Source organism: Cataglyphis hispanica, chromosome 1 (assembly GCF_021464435.1).
Source record: "Cataglyphis hispanica isolate Lineage 1 chromosome 1, ULB_Chis1_1.0, whole genome shotgun sequence".
Classification (NCBI taxonomy): Eukaryota; Metazoa; Arthropoda; class Insecta; order Hymenoptera; family Formicidae; genus Cataglyphis; species Cataglyphis hispanica.
In genome coordinates, this window is record NC_065954.1 from 4,524,563 (window position 1) to 4,543,690 (window position 19,128).

At 35.6% G+C, this 19,128-nt stretch overlaps 1 protein-coding gene across 7 annotated transcripts in view; it reads right to left on the reverse strand.

The window, feature by feature from the left end:
• LOC126859345 (uncharacterized) overlaps positions 1-18,470 on the reverse strand; it is a 35,880-nt gene extending 17,410 nt beyond the window's left edge. The window contains exons 1-7 of one of the 7 annotated variants that reach the window (XM_050610507.1): positions 18,126-18,152; positions 13,888-13,977; positions 13,149-13,238; positions 10,980-12,410; positions 10,414-10,639; positions 4,373-4,488; positions 1,935-2,171 (exon numbers count right to left, since the gene is read on the reverse strand). In XM_050610507.1, the coding sequence (XP_050466464.1) occupies positions 1,935-2,171; positions 4,373-4,488; positions 10,414-10,639; positions 10,980-11,804 (1,404 nt within the window). In that variant the 5' untranslated portion in view covers positions 11,805-12,410; positions 13,149-13,238; positions 13,888-13,977; positions 18,126-18,152. Of the gene's footprint in view, positions 1-1,934; positions 2,172-4,372; positions 4,489-10,413; positions 10,640-10,979; positions 12,411-13,148; positions 13,239-13,887; positions 13,978-16,531; positions 16,642-18,125 lie in introns of those variants that run through there. The other 6 variants (XM_050610547.1, XM_050610536.1, XM_050610515.1 and 3 more) reach the window with 6 other exon arrangements.
• Between the last annotated feature and the right edge of the window lie 658 nt (positions 18,471-19,128).

The window sequence follows — 19,128 nt, forward strand, 5'->3', positions numbered from 1 at the left end:
TAAAAAATATATAATAAATATATATATATGCGTATTGTATTTTAAACACTTTTGCGTGATCTTTTAATAAGCACTTGATTATGCTAATGCAGCCACATACAGTAATTATGAGAATATAAAAAATTAAAGTACATTATGCTTATATTTGCACGTGCGATCAGATAAAATATTTTTGGCCATCAAGGGATTGAGGAAATTACACATTGTCCGACAATGAAACTCGTAGGCTCACGCGCGTTAATGTTTTTAAATCGCCGCCGGTATTAATTATCCGCAAATCGAACCGGACGCGCGGATTGGGACTCGCGTTTAATAATGCAACGATATAGCTTAACATCGTTCCGATTGTATTGGAACGGAGCAGCGTATATATATGCTATTGATCCAGCACCAACAATAACCAACGGTATGTACATATATATGTACAATATATTCTCTCTTAATTGATAGATGTGGATAGATAGCCGATAGGCATGCACGCCATGCCTATGTCGATATTTTCTACATTTTCGCGATCTCTTGTGAAAATCCTTGACTTGAGAAGAAATAACATGAATTATATCACACATATTTACATATAGACATTTTAGTTAAAATTTGTATTAAAATAGAAGGTATATACTTATACGTATATATATAAAATTATATATTATAAAATTATATATTATAAATTCTTTTTATAATATAAAAGAGAAAATTTTATTTAGTTATACTATTTCCGTGTTTATAGTTTGCCGGAAAAAAAATCATTTTTATCACTATCGAGGACATATCGAGGAAATATCGCCTCTATCGAAAATGTTTTCAAGGTAATCAATCATTCTACTACTGGCATTGTCTTTTCTGAAATTTCATTTTCCTACTGATATTCAACTATAATATGATCATGCGAAATAATAAAATTTTATTATAAATCCTTTATGGCAGCATTAATCTAGTAAGAGATAATTAAAAGAGACGTACATTTATCGTGTTTTTATAAAAATATACACGTTCATTTTTACAAAATAAAAAAGAAATCTATAAATGTTTCTTAATTTCCTAATAATATGATATTTAATATGATCCGGTTTATTACAAATCAAATAAACAGGAATGAATTAATTATTTGTAATTGATCTAAATTTTTTTCAATTTATATAACATTTCTATTCATGTCACGAATTAATAAGGCTAATAAAAAAAAAACAGAAAGAACTAGTTGTTAATATCGATACCGCTGCCATTATACCGTTATACATAATGCTCCCGTAATCATCAACCTATCTTTTTCTTATCCATCGGTCTTATTAACGCGTGAAAGATTAGCGGCACGAACATGCAGCTTCCATAGCGGAATATACCTCGATAGATCCACAGATCCGTTACAGTTCACTAGCCTCGGGATTTGCGCAACCAGTCGCATTTAGCCGGTATTGGCGCATTGAAATTGTACCGTTGAGAGTATCAGCGTTGCGAGCTCAACGAAACAACGGGACGTTTTGCGATCGGTCGAAACGACAAAGATGATGCAGCGACGATGATAAGCAGGAGCATTTTAGTTGACTTAAAGATTCCGAGTCGTGTTTATTACATGAAGAATTGATTATGTAAACAAGGAGATATTTTTTACCTATGAAAGCAAACATCTTGAGTCTCACGCACAATGATAATCTGTTCAAAATTTCTTCTTCTTTATTTATTTATTTTTTTTTTTTTTCAACAAAATTTATTTACTTCAACAAATCTCAGTTCAAATTCTAACTCCAATTTATATATTGTTTGTGTAATAGTCTATACTTAATGACGGAATAGAGAGAAAACTGTTGAGCTAGTATCGTGTCATTTTTTTCGCGACTTAAATAATGAGTCTCTCGAGCCCAACTATAACTGTACAAGCAGCAAAACGTCCCTGATGACTACCTCATCGCATAGAAAAAATTTGCAATGCCTACCAGTTGCTTCAGAAACGACAGCGGTCCGACGTTGATCATCTCGCCACCCAGCTGTACCAGGATATAATTGAGCACGCCCAATACGGTGATACACTCCGCCGCGGTGCGGACGACGTCCGTTATCTCCTCGGGCCACTGCAGCAGCACAGCATCCATGTCTGCGGGCCTGAAGTATACGGCTAAGGACAGCGAGGCCAGGTGAAACACCAAGATAATCAATCGCTTCAGGAACTGCAACTTTTCAGTGAAGAACAGACGTCGGCGTATGCATCTACAAAACTTTCCGCATCGATTGGCCGGGACATAAGAGCAAAGTTTTATGAGCGGTAATGTAAAGGCAAGCGGAATACGCGAAAATATCGTCGGTGCCGGAGCTAAGCTCAAAAGATCTCTCCGGATGCGAGATAAACATTCGAGATGACGCATTTCTGATCTCTCGCATTAAATCGGTCGTATTTATTCGCGGATCTTGATTATCGAGAGTGACAATTTATTTATAGAATTAGATGATGTCTGACTCTTGACGCGGAATACGATAAAAATAATCTTTTTTTGTTGTACATTTAATATCGCACGCTTGTTTACTCATAAGTAACATCAATTCTGAACAAGTCAAGAAACTTCTTAATTTCCCGCAAAATTTCAAAAGTTGTGAGTCAATTCTAAACGTGAAAAAAATTCCATAATTAACATGACATTGTTGGAATATTCCACGATGTCGCCGCACGTAATCATATTATCGCGCGATAATCCAATTAACAAATGCAACGTTTAACGTCTTCCGTTTTATCTTTATTCCACTTTATCGCGCCGCTTATTTGTAAAGCGACCATTGTACGCGCCTCGTTTAACGGATAAAATCGCTCTAACCAAATACTCTCGGGATTGACTCCTATATGATCCGATAATAGGGAAATCATAACCGGACGAATACAGTAATACTGTATATTACGTCTACGTGCGGTCCGAGTGTGGTCGTGATTAGTGCCATAAATGGGACACGTTATGGACGCGGTGCAGTTATAATATGCGCGATACGCGGGCTCGTCTGCTAGAGCCTTTAACGTACGTACGAAAGCTTGTTTGTGATGCGAGCGTAATTGCAATCACAGTCCGCCCGTATAACTCCGATAGCCATCGTTTCGAAATCACTGAGCCACCATTGGCCCACGACAGAGTGACTTGAAATAACCGGCGCAAATTATACTACCATCACCGAAAGCCTCATCGACGTCATTCGGCCGATCGGCTGATCGATGTTAATCGTTTGAAGTCACGAGAAAAAGACAGAAACAGAGAGAAAGAGAAAGAGAAATCGTACTCCATGTCGCGTAAACCAATAACGAGATGATATAAACGAATTATAAACGCGCGTCTTGATCGAAGTACCGTAAAAATTTAATCGTTACATCTATCAATTTTTAATAAACATCAGTTTCATATATTCTTGCGTTTTTCTTCTTCAAAAATTAATGTTTCCTAAATATGTTAACATTTAAATTTTTTCCCGAAAAAAAAGTTTACAAAATTATCTAAAATAGTGATTTAATAAGAGAAAATCTTTTTTCTTTAAAATTCTAGAGAAGAAATTTATTACTCGATATTATCCGATATATTCGATAGCTCACTTGTGACTCGAACAGCTTTGTAATTATTTATCGGTATTTGTCCAGGCGACTCGTCGTCGACTATATAAAATATACAAACGAAAAAGCTTATCGCGATGTAAACGGATCATCTTTAAAATGGTCGCGATGTCCTAAAATATAGCTTAGCGACATTTAAAATTGCTTCAGTGAATAGAAATATCTTTAAATGCATTCTATATATATATATATATAGAACATTCTTACAAATAATAGATTCTTTGATTGAAAATTTAGAATTGGTTCACCGTTCACCTTTAATTAATATTTAAAATAGAAGATCTCATTTTTTTACGATCATTTTTACTTATTAAAGCGATAATTTTTGATAACGATTAATTTTTAGATACAAAAATATATATATTATTATTAAATATAGTATATCCTGAGTAATGTCACGATATAATTCTATTTTTCTACGACATGCACGGACACAATACACGCATTTTAAAATAATATATCTTAATTTCGAAATATTCCATGGAAATATTTATTTTCTGATATGCTGCTGATTAAAGTTATCTTTGACAAGACTACTACTATCTTATTTTTCTACCATTTCGAAAAAAATTACCAAAAGAAATAGATATTCGAAATGACACTAAAAGTTGAATTAATAAAAGATGATACTTATTGGTGCGCTACATAAGTCTATCGTTACAAACAAAATGTCAAGTCATTGTGGCGAAGTCAAACATAAAAGCGACGAGATGTTGAAAAACTTAGAAATATAGTAACGTCTTATAATTCAACGAGGAACGAGCAGGAACGCCATCACGTGGACGCACTTACTCGCGCGAAAGTCTTCCATTTTTCCTCAAGTAATCGCTGAATAATACCACCGTCCAGCATGTCCAAGTGCTCCTCCTTCGTACCGTTCAGAATGATAAATAGCGCGGAGTTCCAGTCTGAAATAGAAATTCGGAGAGAGCCATTTGCGGTTAATGGAACATCGCTTTAGGGTTTGTGCCGCGATAATTATGGGTTTTGCATTAGTGAGCGTGCATATATAGCGTGCAGTGTATACAGGTGCAGGTGCGCCTTTTCGACTTTCCTCTTCCGCTCCCGCATCCGGCACGAAAGTTTCCCGCCATAAGAGCGGAAATTTTCCGCCGCCGCTGCCGCCGTAAGATCAGAGGACAAAATTTCTGATGCCGTTAATGTTTCGTTTGAAAACGAACGCAATCACTGAAGAAAGGATACGCCGTAGCCGCAAAATATTCGTATATGTATTTGGCGTGCGACAAGCGATCCGTGACATTCCGTGACATTCCAATAATTTCAGTTTGCGAGCTTGACATTTAAATATTTGAATTACGATTATCGACTTTTAAACATTTTAACGCGATCGATATAATACGTCTTTTCATTCTATCGAATCGTATCAATGTATTATTAAGCGCAACGTTCATGTTCGCGTTACTAGGAGTCTCAGTTGTGTATCGATCGTATGCATCTGTCGTCGCACTTTGCCCGGCTTTGGCGCGAGCGCTAAAGTAATTGGAACTTGGAGGATTGTATCCTCGGGAGTCCTTAATTACCGCTCGACACAAGTGAAGGTAGCTTGACCCGTCAAAAACAATTTCTCGGCTTTAGAGATTGTCTAGAGCATATTATTTTAACATATTACTTCAATATCTTTTGCGATATTTGCGTTACATAATATTTCCTTTATTCATATAAAACTTTAGAGAATAAAAATGGTGAACGGAAAAAATTTAAATGTCTTAGACAGAATTTTGAAATCCGATAACAAATACACAGCATATGCAGAGGATTTTGCACTGGCTGAGATGCTCTCGAATGATTATACATTTATAATTTCAGGGAATAGCTTGTGGATTTCACACAGACCGGTTGCGCGCGAGGTTCGATGCTAATATCAATATCTTCAATCATCCGGTCTTCAATTTTGCATGATGGCCACTGATCTCCCGGCTCCAAACCGAAGTTACTAACGCGTATCTGTTACCGCAGCGCGTAATTATATCTGACTTTAGACTACGCGCAAAGCTGTATAGTTTTCCCCAAGTTTCCCTTAGAGTATATCCTCTTGGCTGCTATCTAGTAATCCTCGGCCGGACATTGAACCGCGAGCTTAAATAACAAAGTACCACTTTGGCATTCCATCTCCTTCGATCGGCAATATTTGTTTTGGAGAATCGATTGCAAAATTAATTAGAATGTATCTCTTCGTAATAGATGACGTTTAAACTATGTATTTATTTGTGTATAGCACAAAAAAGAGACTCTTTCCCATAATAATAATAATAAAATTAATATATTCAAATTAGAAATAAATTATTTGTAAGTTATTTAAAATATAAGGCAGAAGCTAAATCTCTTTAACAATACAAAGTCTTAGAGACTATGGCTTATATATAAATTCGATTCTATGCTGTTCAAAACAATTAAATTATATCCAATTACATATTTATTCAATTACTTTATAAAAATAAATTATTTCTAAAATATATATTTTTATATATTTCTAGAATATATATTTTTATAAGATATTTTTATAAGATAATCTATTTAACCTATTCTTTTTTATAGGATTTTTTACCACTTAATTTCTAAGGTTCTCTATTATTGCCATCGCGATAAAACTTGCGATATGCGACTTTGTACTAGATGTTCTCGAAATAGACACAATTCTGTTTCTCTCGGGTCGACAAGTCGATAGGTTCTGGTATCGAAGTTAAATAATAGAAGAGAAAGAAGCTCCGTGACAGTAGGAGCTCAACAGATAATTAAAATCGCATTGGTGTCTACCGGGTGTCGTCAAGTTCTGAAACAATTTTTCTGACGAAAATTTGATTTATATATATTTCACGTTTGATACTAAAAATTAAATAAATTAAATACGAAAAATGTAAATAAATAGCAAAAATTTCGCGTTTGTTGTCAAAAAGTTGAGATATATTCTATGATAAAAATATAGTATAACATAATAATTTGCAGAGGTAATAAAAAGTTCTCCAAAAAGTATTTTTTATATAAACTGATATAGAACATATATCACTAAATTTTATCGCCTGTATAAAGAGAATATCCTATAGACAACTGTTATCGACACATTCGCGGAAATTTTCGATATGTACGTACATATGAGCTCTATGTATATTTAGTATCATATCGTCTATAAATATAAATGCCAACAAATATAGTAAAGCGAAGAAAATCGCTTCGTTAACATAATTTTCTGCTCTTTCCATAATGCATAACGTAGCTAACGTAATGCTGCTCGGGCAAAATATAACAAATAGTTCTTACAGACCAACATGAAATCAAGATGTTTTACATGTACAGCTTTTGTTATAACATAAAACACAAAGATTTATGCGAACTCATTTACTTAGCTACTAAAAATTAAAAGATTTTATTAATTTTACTAAAGAGCAACCAAATTTAATGTTAAGTTTCAGTATTAATTTTTATAAAACAGAAACCGTATTTCTTTCTCTCGCATCGTAGAAATTATTTTCTATAGTGAAGAAATTTTTTTATAATATGCAAATTTTTTTAGATGTACATATTTTCTCTCGATATTCTCCAATGTATATTAATAAATGTAAATTTTAGATCAATGTACTTAAGAAAATTAAAATAAAATAAAATATTTTATACGATCAAATGGAATATTTTTGTTTTTACAGATCAATTTTCGCAGTCTCGTTTGCATTCGAGAACTATCAAAGACACGCGAAAAAAAAGTCTGAAATAGGAGTTTATATGAAGAGAGCAAGCGTCTTAACGATCGCGTATCAGAACCTGCTAAGAATACTGTAAGCGTCTCAAAGTCTCAGTGTGACGTCGCGTCGTGACATTTACATGCGACAAACATTGTTGTAAGATTATTCGCAAGTTAATCGTGCCACACATAAATTTGCATAAACATAGCATGTGAAAATGTGATGTAAAAAGTTGTTTATATTAAAAAATTTTTGAACAATTTCGCAAAATATTCACACATCATATTCATGTTCTTATTTCAATATCTATTTATTATCAGTGCGTATATTTATGTGCCACAGAGAATTAATTCGTGTATGATTGTGTCGTGAAAAATGACAGCACAAATTGCGCGCCGGAATATCTCGAAATTTTGTTTGCAGCGTGATTTTTTTCTAGCGCAGATATGATAGCGGAAGTTACACGAAAATAACATTTCGCGTGAGCATCGCGCGCTTACGACGCAAGCCCCGAATTAAAGCGAGAGAAAAACGTCGGTAGAGAACGTCGACGAAGGGAATGGAAAAATTTCCGCTGAAAGCTCGATCTTTGACCATCGTCGCCGTCGAGACTTTTTTGGCCAATCGCCATCATCCTCTAACCCACATTCTTCCGATTTGGTCCGCTCTTTATCTCCCTCTCACTCCCTAACTTTGATCTTGGTTTTGGAGTAATTAAACGCCCCCCGTAGAAGAGATTTGTGGAAAATGCAACTCGCCTTCCTATAAGACTGTTCTCTCGCCGTTTCGCTTACTTTTTTCCATCCGGACGCGCCCGTCATCATCCTTTACCTTTACAAGATAGGGCGACATTTGCCCCGACAAAAATATGTCCTCCCTCCCCCTACCATGCCACGAGGACAGGTAAATAGAGTAGATGAGTAAGGGACAAGGCGGCTAAGAAGGAGAGAGATCGAAGGAATAATGGATTCCGAAACTAAATGAAACGCAAACATCCGTGCACCGCGTCGCACTGCGCTGCGGATCCGCAGCTAATCTCGAAACTTCGTTAAATGCCCGTAATTGCATCCTGCTACGACCCACCGCGATTTCAGGCATCCGCTTCGCGGTGTATTCTTACTCGCGAATAACCCGGGAAAAGCCGCGCCCACGAACGCATCCATTTCTCGGTAACGCTTTCCGTTGTTCAGCAGCAAACTTCGATACAATTTCACGCAAGTTTGATTGGGGATAGAGCTCTTAAAATACGAACGCAGCATGCGACAACATGCAGAACTTTCTTCAGCCCTTGTTCTCGGCGGTTCTTTGTTGGGAAATTTTAGTGACATGATAAGGGTAAAACCAAATTGTATCACTTCCTTGGACAGAATGCTGTCATGAAGATATCATCATGATCGGTTCGCGCTCAAATGTCAATAAATACTTGTTGACAATTTTTTATGACAGTAAAAAAAATATGGTTATTTTAAAGCGAATCAATTTAATACTTTTGCTTTAGCACACACATGCATTCTATAATATAAATGAAATATTTTTAGGAAGCATGATACAAATTGCAGCAATATAGATTGAAGTTGACGAATTATATCGACATATATATTTTATTTCTATAAATATTAAAGAAAAGTTAAATTTTTATATCGATGTAAATCGTAACAAAAAATAATGAAAAAAATGAAAAAAATTTTGTAAGAAATCTTTTTGTTGAATGGTTTTTATTTATACTGATCGTTGTCATTGAAATTATGACTTTTATAACAAAACAAAACAAAAAATTATCAACCAGAAACACATTTAATAAAACTTAAAAATGTACAAATTTTTCTATTGTATAATTAAATCGTCGATATAAATTGTCAACTTCAAATTATATCGCTGCAATTTGTATCACGCTTCCTAAAAATATTTCATTTATCTCGCCGGATTTCAATTAAATGAAAAATCGATTTCAATTCTAAATTATCATCAAAATAGGAAAATATCGACGCGATAACGATGGCGAAAGGAACGACGATAACGAGCCAATATCAACCAGTTTTTACTGGCGAGTAGCATGTTATATCGTATGCAATGTCGCGAGAAGTTGCTGGCAGTATGGTTTACTATCCAGCTGCGACACACGTTCGACGTGTAAGAAAACTTTGTAAATTTTCTTTTTTTCTCCCCTGAGAACTTTGCAACCTGATTTTGTTCTCGATTTTGCCCTCGTATCCAATTTTACGGGAGAAGATAGTCCCTTCTTGTTCTCGCTATATTAGTCCTCTTCCTCTCGTTCGCTACCTCCTCTATTCCTGTCGCCGACACTCGCGTCACAATTTTTGCTCTATCCCGCCTTCTTCTTGTTGGGACGCTTTACATGGAGGACAAGCCGTATGTTGGAAACCGTGAGGACAATTTTACATAAGCACGTATGATATAGCGCAAAAAATCCAGTGCGGAATAATTTATCGAATATTCCGAAAATCTTCCTGACGAAATACTTTGTTCCTGTCTTAAAATATATTCGAGATTGTGAAAAGCAAGAGAAGCAAAAAGGTAGAGTAGAATAAAATATAATACTGATTTATTTCGTATCCAAAAACATATGTTAAAATATAAAAAAATAGAGAAAAGAAATAATGAAGAAAAAAAACAAAAATATTAAATGTGTGATATCAAAAATAAAACAAATCAGACTAATAATACTAAAAATTGAAATAAAATAAAAATATTGCATAACTTCTTTTCGAAATTAAGAGAATCAAAAAAAAATTGCATAAATTTAAAAAGAGATTTTTCTCAGCAAGGAATGCTGCACCGCGAGTAAAGAAAAATTTAATTCATTATTCACTATTTCTCTAGAACAAATTAAAGCAAATTAAATCTTTGAAACATAAAAGGACTGAGAGCAAAAAAGAAAAAGTAGAGAAAGGAATGCTACGTGTATATAATAGATGAAAGAAGAGCAACGAGACGTGATGCAGTGTCACTACGATACTAATACTACTATTCGGAAACATCTCGCTCTTGATTCGTCGCAATTAATTAAGGAACACGCGACAAAGTGAGGGCTCATTTGAAGGCGCACGATTCGGTGAACCATGAATGGCGATTCTCGTAGAATCGTCTCGGCGTAATTCGATTAGCTTTACGACGTACTTGTTCTGCCGTCTGGTAGCAGCGTGTCGAGGGCATTGAGGGGATATGCCGAGCAGGTGATATTACTGTAACGCCAGAACTCCCGCGCGGACAGTTCCAGCATCTCACGAAAGACCTCGGCACGCCCAAGCTGGCAGGCAAGTGTCAACGGGGTCAGACCCGCAGCATTCACGATTCCGTTGCGAGCGGGAAGCTTCGGATGTCGCAGAGCATAGCCGAACATATCCTACGTCAAACAATGATTCTCTGTTCTCTATTCCATTAGAATGACAAAAGTCAATTTTCGCGTTTAATTATTATAAGACGGAGTCAAGATTTACGCGGATGACATGAATAAAATCAGAACAAAATGTAAATTTTTTTAATTTATACAGAAGAAAATATAAAATTTTCGATTTAAATGCTTTGCATGTAATAAAATATAAAATAACTCTCTAGGAAATGCGAATAATTATTCAATTCAGAAAAATAAAAAAGATGCTTTTCTAGGAATAAATAATGATCTGGTGTGATGCTGTTTTATCGGATATGATATGACAAGTTTATTCTTTACTTTTAATACGCACCAATTTATCGCCAACTACGACCATGTGCAAAATCATATTTCCGAAAGAATCCTGCTCGTCAGGATCGGCGCCGGAATCAAGCAGCAGATTATAGACGCTCTCGTTAGCGCAGCAGGCGGCCCAAGCGAGCGGGTATTCGCCCAAATACGCGAGTCCCTCGTAATCGGTGTTTCTAGCGGGATTCATTCTCTGCTGATCACGCGGTAGAAAGAAGCTACCGATAGCCCGCTGTGAGATAATCGCGCCCGCATCGACCAGATCCTGCACGAGCTCGTTGTTGTTATAGGCGATCGCTAAGTGAAGGGCGCTCGCACCGAGATACTCTTCCCCCTCGACGACGTCAATAGCAAGTCGCGGGAAACACTTGAGCAATATACGTGCTATTCTGGTGTGTATTCGCGTGTCGCATATAATGAGAACATGCAGCAAGGCCTCACCCAGCGAGCCTCTGTACTGCATCTGCCAACAGGCCTCGTGATCGTTCCACTGCGCGAGTGGATCGAAACGTGATAATGAGGCCTCGATCGGCAGCACGACCTGCTCGAGGTCGCGGAATTTCCAGCGCAGATACTCGGCGCGATTGATCACCTGGCCCTTACCGTCCGCATACATCAGCATACCGAATTGCTCGCGCATCAATTTCTCCACTTCTGGCTGGCCGCCCTGATTGTACGCCTCGATCAGCTCGCCGCCCTTCTTGTAATTGGCAAGCCGATATAACAGGCACTGATCCTCGTTGCTTGCCTGGCTGATCACGCGATCGAGAATCGAGCCAGCGTTAACCTGGCTGCCGCGACCAACGCGACACAAGCAAACACCACCCATTCAGACATATCCCTTCGCTGTCGATCGGGAAAAAGCGCGAAAAAGTGCTATCGCACCTTCGTCATGTCCACAAAGCCGATTTTTTTCTTTGTCTGTTTCGTCGGCTCCTTATCAGCCAACGTCGCCCGAACGAAATCCCACTCGAGTATCTCTAGACGTTCTCAAGGTCGGGCAGCGCGCCATTTCCGTCACGATAAAGCATAAAGCCACTTCGCCGTATGGCTACTCACGACCGACTCCATTGATATAACACTCGAGATTCTCTTACCCCCGACGAGAGGCGGTGTGGATACAAATGGAGAAAGGGAGAGAGAGGGCGAGGGTGCTGGTATAGCAACCGGCCGATCCATAAGCGGTACCTGGTGCAAACGGACACGACAGGGTCACCACCACCACTACTATTTCGTTACAATGAAATTGGAAGCGTTTTTAAACGAGTTTATCAGAAGCGCAATGCTAAGAGATGACACATGAAACGCCGATAATTCAGAGTGAGCGGTCCATTTAGCGTAATTTTAGTCCAATCCGGTTTTCTCCGCTCGATTTGACAGATTGCCGAAGATCATGACTCACTCGTAATCCGTATGTTGACCTTAACACACTTTCCTGCAATTGGATATATGCGCAAATACTTATTTGAGGTCAGTTGCAAGGACGAATGCATTATCGCGTGTAGATAATAAATAAAAATGTAAAGATTAAAAGAAAAAAAAAATACTCAAATAAAAGTATATTTTAAAAAATGAGATTATAAAATTGTTTGTTACAAAAATCAAATTTTAACTAGATAAAATAGTATACAATTATAAATAAATGAATGATATTAATCGCTTCGATTATTTTGTGTTTTTATTAATTTAATCAAGATAAAAATATTAATTGCATTTTTTTAGTACGCAATCATTCGCGCTCAGACACGGTTTCGCGCTTCATTACGTCCATATTTACGATAGGAATGTTGAAATCAATTTCCCATCCCCCAAGTCCGTATAAAACAGTTACGCGCAACGTGTATCTGTGTTTAAAGTGCATTCGTATTTGAAACGCAGCAAATATTCCATTTCCGTCGAATTGGAGCATTGCAATAATACGTATATTGTTACATTGCCGGCATTTAAAATTAGTATCACGTTAATGCGCCGTAGAAAATATTAAGCTGTCGAGAGATTATGGTAGCTCGCACTTAAACGCTACGTATGCTATCAACTCCAGCAAATTATAAAATTATATCTGCACCGTTTAAGAACAAATATCTCTCTTCGTGTAATCGCGAGAAATCTAATGATACCACGCATTGAAATGCAATGAAATTTTACGTATGGCGCATATTTCATGACAAATCACCATTGTCCTCGTTCGACGAATCGTATATAGTCAATGTATTATACGCTACAATCGCTATTGTAAATTGATGCCTCGTCATTCTCCGAATAACTGCAAAAAAAAAACAGGCATTTTCAATTCCGACGATTCACCGACGCGCGCCGCCGGATGGATCGCGCAGACATGTGTGGGTGCAATAGCTGGCGGATGCAGAATTGCAGGTGGTATGTATTAAATCTGATTCATATGCGCGAGGAATAAGTGCCTAAGTGGACACTTTGCGAGCGCTCACATTTAACGCTTTCACAATTGAAGAATCTCGGCAAGTGCCTGAAGGCGGTAAATCGTATTCTTGCGAAAGTTCAATTAATCTCATGAATCATTCCGTTTTGTCGATATGTGCGCTGTCAATTTATCATTAATACTTTTAAAATTTTTAGTCGAAATAGAATACAATTTTTACCACGTAATCGTCAAGCTATGTCTAAAATCGAAAACGTTAAAATAATATTTTGCAGAAAACATTTGAAACGTTGTTCTTGGATGTTTTTTAACGCTTCTATTATTATTTCATTTTTATAAATGTTCTCGTTTTTTATCTAAAAAAATTTGTTAACCAAAAAAGATTTTTTTTCATTATACCGATAAAATTCGCGTTCCTAGATTAAAATATTTTCGAAAATGTTGTTAAACCATGCGCTTTCATTCACCAGCTCTTTCAATTAATACATTGTTTATGCAATTCGATATGCAAACTCACTTTTTCTCCGTTCGTTGCGGAGCGACCGCAACAATACCGTGAGTTTGCCCAACGTGATAAACTTCCAAATTTACACAGGCACGGTGGAATCTAGGGAAAGAGATAACGTTTGATATCTGTGTGACGTCGTAATATATACAATAAAATGAATTTCCACAAACTGTCACGCGTTTGACAAACGCCAGAGACTTCGTAATATGTTCAATATCTATATATACGAATATGAATGAGAGGATTATTGTCGAACGTTGGTTTGAATCGACACGAAGTTACAGTCACGTAATTTATTCGCCAACCGCTATATGCTATTGTATTTGGCATGAACAATGGTTTTTTTTTTTTTGACAGAGAAAAACCAGTTTCTTCAATGCCATTTTCGCTATTAGAGTTTCGATGTTACTACATGCAAATTCAACATGATTCGATGTGATATTTAAATCGTCGAATTTAAAGACAGAAAACGTATATATAAGTCACTATCAACAAGAATTAGAATTTTAGATGCGTCATCATCGTTATCTATACTATATACGGTAAATGGAAATACACCTTATATATATATATATATATATATATATATATATATATATTACATATATATTACATACATATATATTACATGTAATATATATATATATATATATATATTACATGGTCAAACAATTACAATATTTTCTACCATGGATGAGTCAACATGTGCGTCGCACGATGATCTTGACAGTACCAGTCTCGACAAGAGATACATATATTTGTCACTGATTCATGCGTGGCTACGCCGTGAGTGCACGGAAAGCTAATACGACTTTAAGAGAACAAATATGACGAAAGATAACATTATGAAATTGATAATAATGTTTAAATATGATTTTAGATTACATGTGGACACTGTCATCGAGAAAAAATATATTTCGTTTAAGTGTAACTATGAAATGTAATTTTTTATTTTTACGTTTATAACAAACAATTGCTATATTTTTATTATATTGTAGGGCATACTTTTATATTTTATATTTCGTACTTTTCTATTTTATATTTCTTCTTAATGATAATTCATACGTCATGTTATTTTCTTTGATTGCATAAGAACTTTTGTATTACTCTTAATCGACCAAGCTTTTCAAAGGCCAATTGCAAAGTCTAATCGCAGACTGTTTGCGGTTAACGAGCTAATGCGTTTGTCAAATTATGTACACGTGGTAGATTATGCGTCAAGTGTCGAGAAAAGATCTTGAGAAAAATTTCCGTTATTTCTTTTTTAAAGTCGTTATCAGAACTATTGTCATTCTGTAAAAATACTCCAACGATGAATTATATATAGTTTTATGCACAGTAGCTTTAAATTATAAGTAAGCATATCAGTATACTTTACAAATATTTTAAAGACGAAGACTTACTCCTACTTACTTGATTTATGTAGTAAATTATAACTCTTGAAAATATATATAATGTTCTTATTTTTTAAAATTAAAGTGTCGCTTAAACAAGATCATGTAATAATATAAATGATATACATGATATACGAATATACATTAAATTAAATATAGATAAATTACGTGTCGTTATTTATTAGCAATTTATGAGCAATAAAGTATGAGATACTTTGATTCTTTTTCTCTTTGCTTCTGCAATAACAAAATATATAAAAAAAGATGTATAATAGAATAAAATTAGTTAAAAATAGCTTAATAACGTGATCAAAACAACTGCGAGTGTATCACTCTGGGAGCATCAAAAATAAATACTTTTTTTAATTGCTTACGACAATCTTTGTCGTGTCGACAAAAAAATAAAATAAAAATTAAATCTACTGATAAACATGAATTATTCAAAAACATATTTAATTAGCATGTAAAAATATACGGCTCAAAAATATATAAAAAAAAATATATATAGGAAAGATATAAAAACATCTCATTGCCAGTATAGTGCTAGGTATAGATATTTTTTTTTTTATAAAAATTGTCGATGGGAAAATTTTAACAAGCTAACAACTAATCTTAACGAACGACAAATAACGACACAATATTATTGTTTATTTTATTGTATAGATATATATATTACTGCATAGACATATTTATCGAGACATAAAATTATAAAATTATAAAAAAAAAATACGAGAACTGTATATACATTAATACAAATTAATGTGATTCCGTATTATATTCTTCAGATAATAGCAAACTTCTGTCATCAGATTCACGTTATTCCCGACAATGTTTTTTACGTTAAGACACCGAAAAATGTTGTTACGGAACACGATACGGAAAATTTGCTGCTTCTACAATAAAATTTGAGAGTTCAATAGTTGAGAATCCGTTCGAAATAAAAAATTGAATACAGTATTTAAATTATGCACGCCGCGTCTTTCGAAAGACAATTTAACCGATTGCTCGGCAACCGATTGCATCGGCAAGAATCGGCGACGACGACGACAACGAAAGCAGTCGCCTTCGCCTGCGCCCCCCGCCCTCCTCCCTTCCCCCTCCCTCCACCCCTTCCTATTATACCGGCTCTTCCGCATCATAAATTATAGCGGCTGGTACACTCAGGGCCGGAAGGATCACAGGAAGCGGGCCACGAAGCCGAAAACAACAGCGTGATCCACATTGCAATCGACCCGTGAAATGCATTTTCGCGAAATTACCAGCGGCCTGTGAATGAACACGATGCGATGCGGCGCGGCCGATCCGAAAATTCGTCCCAAAATCCCGGCTACATCGGACATACGCAATTACTTTTAATCAAACTGTCTGTTGTTTGCAGGCCACCGTGTGTCGGTGCGGTTACTGAACGCACGACTTAACGGCGCACTCGATCCAAACCTGGATCTCTCTTTCTCCATCTCTCTTTTGTTATTAACCTATCGCGCATTTGCATACATTTTGTGACCTTTGTGACTAATCGCATCAGCGAAACAATAGCTGACGCAGTCATGTTCCGCGAACCGAGGACGTGGTATATTTTATTATGCTTTGATGACACAGTGCAAAATAAGTTGCAGTTATAAAATTGTTTCTTGAGTATTCCATCACACTCAAATATGGATAGATTATGTTAAATAAAAAAGTTAAGACTGCCAAGAATGAATTTTCAACAAATCTGAATCAAAGGATAGAAAAACAACTGATTAAATTGCACAATGATGAATTTGATCAAAAATCTATTAGTGTGACGTATAATTTAACATTCTAAAAAATATAATTATTTTTAAGATTCAAATGCTTAATAAACTTCTTTTTCTAAAAGGAGTTAAATCATTCGATAAAATTCGATGTTTGACAAGCTGAGATTTTTCATGCTCCGCGAACTACCTAAGTTCAACACACTAAGTCAACAAGCCAAAGCTTGTCTTTTGAGCTAATTTTGAATTATAATTTTGATATTGATTTTGTGATAAATGAATTTGATTTATTATAAATTTCGCTATTAACTCAGCATTTAACGCATAGGCAGCATAACAGCTAGTAATGACATGGAAATATCTACAAAATCGATAATAAGTGCAAAATCAAATTCACACAATATATATAGACGACAAAACAAACGACGCATTGATCTAGTACAATGAATTAGTTCTATTCATTGTAACTACAATTTTCCGCAGAAATTGTATGAATTGCGTATGTAAAAAAAATTCGTAGAAGTAACAAATCAAGTAACGTGTTGTTCGTATACCTTATACTTTATTCAAGATAATAGAAAAAATATATGTAATTTAAGTGATATTCGAACTATCGTGTATGGACATTCTTAGAAAATGACATAGTTACGTAAATTTGCACCGACATATTTGATTATCGACAAGATGATTGCATGTATAATAAAGTGTTTTATTATGTAATTATCTCTTTTATCAACTGTTATGAAATAAAGCGAAAATTATAGGTACCCATAATAATATTTGTAGTCTGATAACAAAAAATAGAAATAACGAAAAGGTAGTTAAAGTTATAAATATATATTGTCTCCTTGTTCTAAAATAAGTCTCAAGTTAGAATTCTCTTTTCGATATTTTTCAATGCTAAAGATCTTTATAAAATTTTTATGTATTTGTTTTAATTTATTTACGTATTTATTTTATGATTATTTTAATTACGTTCTTCGTGCATTTATGTATTAAAACAAAAAAATTATAGGAAATAAATTTTTTATAAAAACATTCAATTAAATTATAAGTTAAGAAAGTAATTAAATAATGAGTTAAAAGAGAAGAATAATCATTTGAAATAATATGTTACCTTGCGAAGAGCAGCGAGGATTTCTCGTGTTTCAGGGCTAAAGCATCTCGTCAGTCCCGCCTGTTTCCAAAGTTTCTCATGTAGCGGATTTCTTACGGAGAAGAGCGCAAGCATAGTAGCGGTACACCGATGCGTACCCGCATGTACACACGAGCGTGTTGCGAGATGCACGATAATTATGTTCCGCTGCACCAGTTGGCCCGTCAGCAAGCGCGCGCGTGATTTTCATAATAATAATAATAATATCCGCGTACACACAGATGACACACGCTCGTATGCGTATCACCTCCCCATTGCGCCACGTGTACGATTATCTAAGGTTTCTCCGTGCCAAGTACCTCTACCCCCTTCCCGCATCCCCCTGTTGACCTATATTTTTTCAAGATTATAAAATCTTTCAATGTATATATATATATATATATATATATATATATATATATATCAATCTGCGTTCTGAAAATATTACTTGCGTCATTTATCTTTTCTCATTTTTCTCGAAAAGTCTCATAAATATTCTCGAATGCAAACTCAAGTCGACAACAAGTGCGATAATATTCAACGTTTACTCGGAATAGCAGTATTACTCATCGTCATATGCGTCTTGATTTTCATTTGCGTTAAAATTATCTTATTGATAATTTCCGTGCTTATTGCACGACGCAGAAAGTATAGGGAAAAAGGTACATGGCGAAAAATACGACAAAATTTCGTGACGGTGTGCGACGCAATTGTTCACTGACTCACTCACAATTCCATAAAAAAAGAGACAAAAACACGATTATTAATGCAAATGATACGATATACTTATGCGTCGGTGGCAAAACAAAATTATAGGAAGATACCAATGTTGAGGAAAAAGCGCGATACGTGATTCATAGCGATCACATGCCGCGCCCCGCCATACTTGCAGTCACGTGTTGTTTCGCGCCACACTTGCTGTCACTTGCTGCCACGCCGCGCCACGGTCGTGATTTGCGTCACGTGATCACTGTCGACGCGTTAT